This window comes from Conger conger, chromosome 12, assembly GCF_963514075.1.
Source record: "Conger conger chromosome 12, fConCon1.1, whole genome shotgun sequence".
NCBI classification, from domain to species: domain Eukaryota; kingdom Metazoa; phylum Chordata; class Actinopteri; order Anguilliformes; family Congridae; genus Conger; species Conger conger.
Window position 1 is genome coordinate 3,144,095 of NC_083771.1, and position 10,823 is coordinate 3,154,917.

At 42.1% G+C, this 10,823-nt stretch overlaps 1 protein-coding gene across 3 annotated transcripts in view; it reads right to left on the bottom strand.

The window, feature by feature from the left end:
• The window catches only part of LOC133142261 (cyclin-I-like), a 31,293-nt gene extending 20,817 nt beyond the window's left edge, over window positions 1-10,476 (bottom strand). For 2 of the 3 annotated variants that reach the window (XM_061263370.1, XM_061263369.1), the window contains exons 1-12: window positions 10,045-10,476; window positions 8,786-8,897; window positions 8,531-8,583; window positions 7,854-7,949; window positions 4,874-4,944; window positions 4,483-4,721; window positions 3,806-3,937; window positions 3,142-3,259; window positions 1,925-1,996; window positions 1,615-1,750; window positions 1,020-1,148; window positions 754-931 (exon numbers count right to left, since the gene is read on the bottom strand). In XM_061263370.1, coding sequence (XP_061119354.1) covers window positions 754-931; window positions 1,020-1,148; window positions 1,615-1,750; window positions 1,925-1,996; window positions 3,142-3,259; window positions 3,806-3,937; window positions 4,483-4,721; window positions 4,874-4,944; window positions 7,854-7,949; window positions 8,531-8,583; window positions 8,786-8,897; window positions 10,045-10,191 — 1,483 coding nt within the window. In that variant the 5' untranslated portion in view covers window positions 10,192-10,476. Of the gene's footprint in view, window positions 1-753; window positions 932-1,019; window positions 1,149-1,614; window positions 1,751-1,924; window positions 1,997-3,141; window positions 3,260-3,805; window positions 3,946-4,482; window positions 4,722-4,873; window positions 4,945-7,853; window positions 7,950-8,530; window positions 8,584-8,785; window positions 8,898-10,044 lie in introns of those variants that run through there. The other variant, XR_009710167.1, reaches the window with a different exon arrangement.
• Window positions 10,477-10,823: the final 347 nt, after the last annotated feature.

The window sequence follows — 10,823 nt, forward strand, 5'->3', positions numbered from 1 at the left end:
GTTTGATTAATTCATAAAAACCCCCCTCACTTATTTTTAGTGATAATAAAAATACACCACGAAAAAAAAAAAACACTAGTGAGGATTTCTTGAACCACACCCCAAAAAAAAAAAAAAGAATCTCCCCTCCCATTCCTCAACATGCACTCATGAATTACTCCTGAACTGCTTTCTTAAATAATCGCCTCTTCCATTTGAAAGTGCATCGATGCGCTCCTCTCTTCTTCATGCATGGAATATTGCATTGTGGGATTTCCCTTCTTGCTGGAAGCCAGCATTTTACACCCTTGGCATAAGGGAGGAAAAATGAGGGAGCAAGGGAATATAATTGCTACCTCCCGTTTCATAATTCGGAAACCGAACCCCCACTTGGCATGGCCTCAGCATACAATTTGGAATCGAACCCTGGACTAAACGCTCAGCTACCCTGCACTTACCCTCAAAAGAAACTAAAGCTTCCCTCACCCCGACTTACCATACCTTGATTCCATCCACCATTAAATAAACCCTTTGCACTAATTGTGTGGACGTGGACGTTGTTTGTTTGAGTCTGATAGGACATGATATACAAATAAAGCTACTTATAGTTAGAATTATATAACCACCAGTTGTATAACCGCCAAAAAATATTTGAATGGTATGAATGTATTGCATGATCCTTTTTGCACTGGGTGACCCACATTAAACCATACGCAATTAAAATACGTGTTTTGAGTGTCAAATGTTGCCAGTGTCGGGCTGTGTGGAACTTACCAGAGTACTGCAGGAACATCAGCTCCTGGGATCGCTGGGAACCCAGTAGCACTTTGTTGGTTCTGCCCTGTGGCGAGCCAGCCAGGACTTGGGTGAACAGGGGCGGATCCACCAGCATGTGGTCCCACTTGAGCATGGGCAGACAGGGAAGGCGCTCGTCCATGATGTAAGCAGAATGCTGCGGAAGAAAACGCCTTTCAATTTTCCAGATGATCATATCCCAAGGTCTAAGAGGCTAACTCAAAAACAGAGGCAGGCTTCAATACCTGAGTGGTGACGAGGTGGTGATAAGCATTGACGTCATTCAGGTACTTGGACAAGATCACCCTCTCCCCACTCTTGCAGTTGGGAGTTTCTCCAATGCGAAATAGAGTGTAGCTGCACTTGTCTGAGGACTGGAAATGGCAGAGTTGAGGAATACCAACCAATGCTGACAACTGAAGCCTTTCCTTTACAAAAACTTTGGTTATCAAGCTGAAGAAGACCATCCAACACATCATTGTGTGTCAACTGTATTAAATACCATGGAGCACTGTTTTTTTGGGGGGGTTTTTTGGCAGGATTTCGCTTTAATCCAAAGCGACTTACAAGTGCATAGGTTCTTCCACAAGTTAAAGCAACACACCCATAACTCGTAAAATACACATGAAGTGCTGTTCTAAGCATACAGTCATCATAAGTCATCAAAAGCTTAAGGAAGTTGTTACCATAAAGATGAACAAGCACTGCTTCTATTACAAGACATGTCACAGTGTCTAAAGAAAGTCATTTTGAGGTTCAGTTACATTACTGTAGGAGGGTGGTGACAATTGTTTGCAGTAGTCACATATTACATTGAATGGCAAAGGCAGAGGTCCTCACCCTGGTGTCTGTAAGCTCCATTCCGGTTCGGTCAGTGAACTGAATCACTTTTGGGTGGGCAGAGAAGTCACACCATCGCCATGAGGACTGGGCATTAAAGTACAGGTTTTCCTCTTCTTCACGGATTTTCGACAAGCTTAAATATATACGACGCAAACAGTTTTAAAAAAACGCCATGCAGGAAAAATACATTCTCAACCCAAAAAGGCACAACTCAACTCAGTAGCCATTAACAAAACAGTTATTGCAGCACAGCGGACAACTTCACAGTGAAAACAAATCGATTGAAAGACGTCATTTAATGTCTCACCCCTTTCCTACAGTCCAGAGATAGACCGCTCCATTCTCACTCGCCACCAGCAGCTCTCCAGGGATATGGGGACTACATGAACAGGAAATGGACACTGAGGACACAGGTAATCCATTACCACCATTTACTAAACATCTACATGCCAGCATTATAGTGCAGAAAGTAGCCTTAGGCAACTCAAAACACTCTTTAGCTCTAGGAAGAACAAATGGGGAGTGAAAATTTTATTTATTTTTTTTTAGAAAAAAAGTGATGTGTTGAGAACGTAATATTCATTGCGCAAACTCCACACAGACAGGCCCTGGCCAGGATTTGAACCCAGAACCTTATTGCTGTGAGGAGACACTGCTATTCACTCAGCCACCATGTCACAGAAACAGGCCAGCATGGCAACTGAAATTTCTGCAAAACATTTCTTCAGCTAGTGCCGTTTTGGTCTGGGTATCAGCGTACAGGGATGCATTTCCAAGCATATCGATTTCTGTTCCTTCCATTTGCACTTCATTGAGCCTTACCATGTTCACCGTCAGCCGAAAGGAGATTCAATCGGGCACTGACACCACAAACAAAACTAAACTAAACTATTTCCAAAGAGACATGATGCGTGTTTTTACATAATTATCAGATGACATTGCTAAATGTGAACACGGAGAACTGACTACAGGGGGTTGACTGCAGGTAATTGCGCTCCGGGGGCAGGGGTAGTGATACGTCACTGCTCTACACATTACAGGAATTTGGCAGACGCCATAACCAGGGACAAGTGCCCCGAAAGACCCTCGAGGGACGTACAGTTCCAAGTGCTAGGAATGACCACAAAGATAAGAACTAGGGCCTTGATGACAAATGGGAGAAAAAAGTTTCAGCAAACAACGCTAGTGATAACAAAGCAAGTACACACACATGCAGGAACAACAGTCTACATAGCCAACAAATAGCAATAAAACTGAGTGAACACAACCCTAGTAATAGTACAACAAGTACGCACAATTGTGAGAACTACAATAGCAGCTAACCGCTCATTAGAAATAACAGGGAGGCAGGGAGGGGTTTGAGCTGCACGTCTTCTTTGCGAACGTTTCGAGGGCGTTTCGGATACTGAAATCAGGAAGAGAATGCTGACGTGCGTGTGCCTTTAAGGTTTAAGATTGAGCACATATGCACGGGACAGCAAGGCTCACTTCAACACAGGACACAACAGAAGCCGTCAAACACACCTGACGCAGATGCACGTGGCAACCCGCTCTGTCCGGATGGTCTCCAGAGGCATCACTCTCCTCTGGGGGGAGGCCAGCCAGACGCCACAGTGGTAGTCCGAGCGCACACCCACGTGGACTGCGAAACCACACAACCAGAACAGGATGTCACAACATATGGCATCGCATGCCCAACAAGAACAACAGTAACGGGTCATATCAAACCTCTTTACAGATAAGACCGCAACAGTGCAAATGTTGACAAACATAAAATCTTGTTTCATCAAGCAAAGGTCAGCGTATACGTACATTATAAGCACTTGGTTCAGCTGCTCAGTCTGCAAAGTATGCAACGAGATAACAATTCCACTGGAAAGTTGGCCGGTTTTTACAATCAGAACGTTAACTTTGTACTTCCTTATATTTTCATATTATTTTATATTAATATTCTTATATTTAAACACTGATTCAGTGCTAAATGGCCCGACTAATGGCTCAATTTCCCTGGAAAAAAGAAAGAAAAAAGAACAGCATATTTTGCATAAATTTGTTTAGAAATAGTTTTCACAAACCACCACACGTCACCAAGAATACACCATAACAACAGGCCGGTCAGCGCACCCGGTTATGAAAGCTCACATTTATAAACTGCCGTACGAGGGCAGCATGCCCTCATGTCGCTCACCGTTTTCTTGCATGTCGCCGACACTGATCTGTCGTACTGCGCCACTGAGCTCGGTGACGAGAGGCGGAGAATTGCCTGTGCGGAGCCGGGGAACCTGAGCTTCGTCAAAGTCCAGCACCACCTTGTGGAATTCTGGGGAACTACAGTGAAGGACTCCGTAAAGGAAACAAAGTTATTTCCAGGTATACATATCCATATATACTGCATGCATAGCTTTGATGTCATGCAAGTAATGAGCCTTGCTAACTCATGTATGCACAGCTGTCCACAGCACATACCATAGAGAAGACGGTAAAGGGGAATGTTGCAGGAACGTCAAAATACTGTAAAGACTGCTCCAACAAGATGTGTGGGGGGGCTGGGAAAACAGGAAAGCCTGTAAACCACTGGTCTCAAACCCTGTTCCTGGAGAGCTACTGGGTCTGCTGGTTTTTGTTTTCACCTTAAACTTAGAACCCTGTTGAGAGCCACGTAACCAGGTGAGGTGAGTAAAGTGGGTAAACAACTGCTCTAATTTATTCATTAAGTGCAGAGCAACAACCAAAATCAGCAGACCCCGTAGCTCTCCGGGACCAGAGTTGGAGGCCACTGCTGTAAACCTTAGCTGCCGAGTCGACGTGCATGAGAAGGCAGCCCCTGTGTCAATCGCCCAATGGTGCAACGCAGGAGAAGGATACTGAGGGAGGTTTCTTCTGGAAACACGAGACAGCCCTCCTGAGAGCCGTTGGACACTCGGACCGGAAAGTATCCTAGAGCACCCCCGGTGGCCACTTCGTTGAACTGCGCGCGCTCCGACTGCAGCAGCAACTCTTCGCGGAGTAATTCAGCCAAGAGAAAAGGTGGGATGTCGTGGATGACGTCATCAAGCAGATTCATGTAGCGTCTGGCTCCCTTTCCAAAGTATGTTAATGGACACCTCAGAGGAAAGGAAAAGACATTCAGCATTACTTTTAATATTTGTCTCCTAAAAGCATTTCATGAAAAACAGCTTTTACAAACACAAAGTATTTGAACAACTGATAAACAAATTATCAGCAATGATTTCAGTCCGTACACATTCATACTTACCTTCTATAATTCACTGTACTTAGAAAATGTTTCATCCTGCTCATGTGGACAGTATTCTTCTTTGCAGATGCCTAAAAAAAGCATGTTGAAAAAGTCAGTAAAACATCAAAAATCACCCCATCATAATCAGTGACCATGCCCCTGTGTCCTTCAATCTAAACCCTATGCAATTCAAACTACCCATGACCAGATGGCGTTTCAATATCTCACTGCTTAAAGATGCTGATTTCAACACCTTCTTCACTAAAGAATGGGCATCCTTCTTGGAAATAAACGATTCTCCAGAAATTCCACCCTCAATACTCTGGGAAACTGCCAAAGTAGTGCTGCGAGGAAAAATTATTTCATACTCTTCATGTAAGAAAAAAAAAAAGAACTTGAACACAATTTCGAACACAAACTCAAAGAATTGAATGGCATGTATGCTTGTAATCCCACAGAAGAAATACAGAACAAACTAGCGGCAACCACTTCTCGACTAAACAATATCATGAACAAAAAGACCCAATACAAAGACTAATACAAAGACTTAGACATGACAATTTTGAACACAATAACAAATCAAGTAAATATCTGGCAAACCAACTCAAGCGAAACAAAGACAAATCTCTCATCTCAGTCATAAAGAACTCAGCAGGGGAACCCGTGACCACACCCACTGAGATTAACAATACATTCCGGGAATTTTACAACAAATTATATACCTCGGATCACGAACCAAATTTAGTAGATACCCACTCCTTTCTTAACCATGTAGACCTACCTCGTCTTAATGAAAAACTAGCAATTGAACTAGATGCACCCCTAACACTGGAAGAATTCTATAAAGCAATTAACCAGATGCCTAACAATAAAGCACCAGGACCTGATGGTTTCCCAGCTGAGTTCTTTAAGCACTTCTGGAACACAATCTCACCACTCTTCTTCAGAATGACAGATGACATCAAACTAAACTCAAAAATACCACCGCACATGAACACAGCCCTCCTCTCAGTATTACTGAAGCCTGACAAAGACCCAACCCTATGTTCCAGCTACCGCCCCCTATCGCTCATCAACACCGATCTCAAAATTATCAGTAAAGCACTAGCCACCCGAATTGAAATGGTTACCCCATCACTAATCCATCCAGATCAAACCGGATTTATCAAAGGAAGACACTCTTCAAACAATATGCGTAGACTTTTCAATTTAATTCATACATCAAATCAAAACTAAGCTAAAACAATAATCACTTCACTAGATGCAGAAAAGGCATTTGACAGAGTAAACTGAACATTCCTGTTTAAAACACTCAACAAAATCGTTTATTCAGTGGATAAAAATATTATATAATTCACCAATAGCCACAGTTTCTACTAACGGACTATCACAGAGTTTCACACTGCACAGAGGGACCAGGCAAGGATGCCCACTCTCACCAGCTTTATTCGCCTTGTTTATTGAACCACTAGCTGCTGCAATACGTCAAAACGATAAAATAAAGGGAATCCATACCCCCTCTACACACCACAAAATCAGCCTTTACGCAGACGACATATTGCTCTACCTACAAGACCCATCAAACTCCCTGCATGAGGACATCAGTCTCATTAAATCATTCTCTCAAATATCTGACTACGCTATAAATTGGACAAAATCAACCATTTTACCCATAAATAGTGCCGACTGGACTCTCAGAACTCACCCCTCACCTCCACTAGCAATATCAAATATCTGGGCATAAATATTTCCACCAAGCTGTCAGAACTGTAAAAATGACCATACTACAAAAAATGTACTACCTCTTCACAATGATTCCAACCCAGCCCACCACAAAATGGTTTAGTTCATTAAACACCATCACAACTAAATTCTATTGGAAAAATAAAACGCCCCGGATCAAACTTTCTACCTTACACAAACTGAAAACTTAAAGAGGACTGGAAGCCCCAAACTTTTATCAATACTATTTGGCAAACCAGCTAAATTACATCACAAACTGGATTGGTGATGGTCAACTGTCTCAGGGCATTGGAGGAGATCCTGAAGGACGAAGGAGGCGTGGTCATAAACAAACCAATCGCTCACCACCTCCTCAACAGACTGAAGGACCTGGACTGCTGGGGCAATGCCTCCAGTACTTTCAATTAAAATCTGTTTTAAAATATTAAATAAAAATAATGAACAACTACTTACAACCACCTCCGCTAATGTATGAAATTAATAAAATAATCAACACCAAAAAAGTTATCTCCAAATTATACAAACTAGTATCAACCAATAACAATATCCCTCCCCATCCAAGTCTGGGAAAAAGACTTATCACTCAGCTACAATTCAGACTTCTGGACTCAAATCTGTAGGAACACCTTCACGATGACCACCAATACTAACCTGCAACTAATGCAATACAAGGTAATTCACAGAACTCATATCACCCACCAAAAGATGTATAAAATGGGATTTGTGGACTCAGACACTTGCACTCACTGCTCTTTGAACACCCCAGATAATTACTTCCACTCGACCTGGCTCTGCCCACCAACTCACCATTTCTGGAAACAAGTCACAGACCAAATATCTCTCATTATGAGCTGTAGCATTCCACTCTGTCCATCCCTCTGTCTACTAGGAGACCTCTCAACAATCAACCCACCAAATCAAAATACCAAACCTATACTCATTGCCCGAGCTATCGCCAAGAAAACCATCCTCTTAAACTGGAAAACAAGACACAAAATAAACATAACACATTGGTCTAATCTACTCAAAGAACACATATCCATGGAACTAATTTCACACCAGCGCCAAAGCTCACACATGGCAAACATTTGAGGGTCCTTTCATAAAATCATTCAATTTGCCTGTGGATTAACCCCCTAACACCCAACCTAACCAACATATACTCACATGTGAATATAAAAAATAAAATAAAATAGTGCCACCATGTCAGTCTGACTAATATAAACGCTGTAATTGATCATTCGGATTCACCCACCCGTAACCTTCTCTCTCCAAAATGGAAGTGTTCTCCAAGAACACTGCTCATAGTGCTGAAGGCATCCTCATAGTTCTCCAAGTAAAAGTTCTGCATCTACAGAGAGAAAAATAAAAAAATTAAAAAACAAAAAAACAGATGTTTGAATTTTTAAAGGAATACAAACAGAACTGAAAAGGAACTTAATGCTTTTTGTGAATCTGTGATAGAACACATCATGAGTTCAAATATTTGCAATAATGCTGTTGCAACCATGTCACCGATATGATAAATCCAGCTGTACAAGGAGAATAAACCAAGATTAATATCAACCACCTTGGAGAAGATCATTTGAAATGCAATAAATAATCAGATTGAATCCAAGGCAAATACAGTGAATTTGCAGGTTTTTAAGACCACGGTCCTGAGCATAAATAAATGCTCGTTAAGATTAACTGCATAATAATAATAATAATAATAATAATAACAACTTGTCATTTAGTTAACACTTATCCAAAGAGACTTATAGTTGATTTGACTAAGCAGGGGACAATCTCCCCTGGAGTAATGTGGGGTTAAGGGCCTTGCTCAACAACAGATCCTATCGTGCCGACACTAGGCCTTGAACCACCAACATTCCAGGTCTCAGTCATGCACCTTAGCCACTAGGTATAAACCACCATGCTGCAAAGACTTACATGTTCTGGGAAGTCTGCTGCAGATGGGACAGGACCAGAAGCACTCCCGTGTGCTGAAAACAAGTCAAGAGAAGAACACAGTATTTTTCTGCTTATACTGTATGAGATGCCCCAGCACTCCAGTAGACCCCTGATTTTACACCCTGTGGCTCAAGTTTGCAAAGCCCCCATGTGGAGACAATAGATTCCCCATTGTGAAAGTGCTCAAATATAACAGTGTGATCACAAAGAAGACCATTATAGCCTTTCTGTTACCTTTACTCGGTGCCATCAAAGGAACAGGCATAGGTTCTACTGCCTTCCATGTCTCTCCCTTCACTTTGCACTGAGTATCAAACTTCCAGTCAGCCAACTGCCCAGGATCACTCTAGGATTCAAAACATGCAAATAAAAGATAATGTGACCAAAACAAATTTGACACATCAACCAGGGGGGGGGGGGGGGGGTGTGGAAGCAGGCTTAATGCACCTAACAAAGCAATACAAAACTTAGAAGTAATTACTTTTTTTCCTTAAATCGTGAAGACTCAAAAGACTCGGTGAAAATATAATAATACGTGCTCTTACAATCATTTCGATTCCCTATGGCGTCAGGTGAATCAATGTTCTTTTTTCCCCCACATCACAATCAGTGATGGGCCAGTCTGAACTAGCAAAATAACTACCTTTTCGCCGGTCACATGGGTGCTGTCAAGCCATGCTCACAGAAATATGATATACTTCGGACAGACAAATTTCGTTCCAGAAATACTGATGGCAACATAGCATGTGGACAGGGATCACTGGGACGTTAGGGGCATCAGCAGAGCATGGGCTGCGTAATACCAAACGACGTGAAATTGACTTAAATACGTAGATATAATGCGTGCATACATGGCTGTGGGAGAAAACACATTTAGGAAGTATAAGCAACAGTTGTTTACTATATAACATAAAATCGGAGCGGAGTCGGTAATGTCGTGATGGCCATGTGGCCAAGTTTGCTGAAACGCAGTTTTCCCTTCCACTCAGTAAAAATACTCCCTCCTCCAATTCTACAGATACAAGTTAACTAGCTAACAATGTGATAAGTTACGTAAAATACATTGGCATTCATAAAATGCATGGTGAATGATGCATTTAGTTAGCTAGATTTGGTTCGTGTGGGGTGTGAATTCTTGTTGAACACTACCGACGCATAGCATTTTGTTCACTTATTTTCACATCTATAATCAGTTCGGCTAGCCCTGTTACCTTGTACGGGGTTTCAAAACAACCCTAATGTCAAATTTTGCTAGCTCCGTTACTGTGAAATCGGTACTAAATTTTTTCAGATTTGGCTAACTGTTAGCAGTAGAAACCAGTCAACAAAGAATGAAAAAACAGTAAAGGGTAAGCGTTCAGATGAAAGGTTAATGTCGTTTTGTCTTGTTCACCCACCTAGCTAACGTCAAACTACTTAACAGTGGTTCGTTCTTGCACAAGTTGGCTAACATTACCTAGCTAATTTTAATCGCAGAAACAACGTGAACTCACCTCCGACAGGCAGTGATTGACTTCAAACGCCTGATTGTAGAGTCCCCAGCTTCCAGATTTGACATTAGATTTTGCGTTCGGAGGCCCGGTGTTGTAAAAACTGGGAAATAGCTGATGTGGGAATTTGTTACCATCCATGCCGGTCATGCCAAATTAGAGCCGGAAAGCTCGGCCTATTCTAAAGAACATGTCAGGACAAGTCTTCCAGTGGCTGTGCTCCAGACATTGCCACAAACATAAAGATTCCTTTTTAACTTTTGTTGATGGCATTTCCAAGACAGTTGTTAGCTAGATTTTGACATATTTACTACATGTCAATGCCCAATTTGGCCTATGTTGTACAATGAACCCTAACACGGCACACATCAAGAAGACACGTGTACTCTCGCCCATAACGTGTTGGCTAGACCTTTGATAGCCTGTCGTCAGCTAAACACCCTATTTTGAAAAGACTGCGCATGGACAAAAACAAGCCAACCAAAGCGGCGCGTGTAAAAAAAGATCGACATTCAACCAATGAGGTTTGTGGATGTCTTGAATTAAACGCCCACTTTGTTGGGCACATGACCGGACAAACCCGACGACGATGTCATGTTGCTCAAACGATCTGATTCGCTGGTTCGAATTATCTACATATATGAGACACTTCACCGCGCAAATAGGCTGTCAACGTTTTGTTGAAATCAGACAGGACAACACCATGTGATAGGACAGTTTTTTTTGAAGACTTGAATCAAATCAAATCATATCTGGCATACGCACAGAACTGTAGCTGTGGG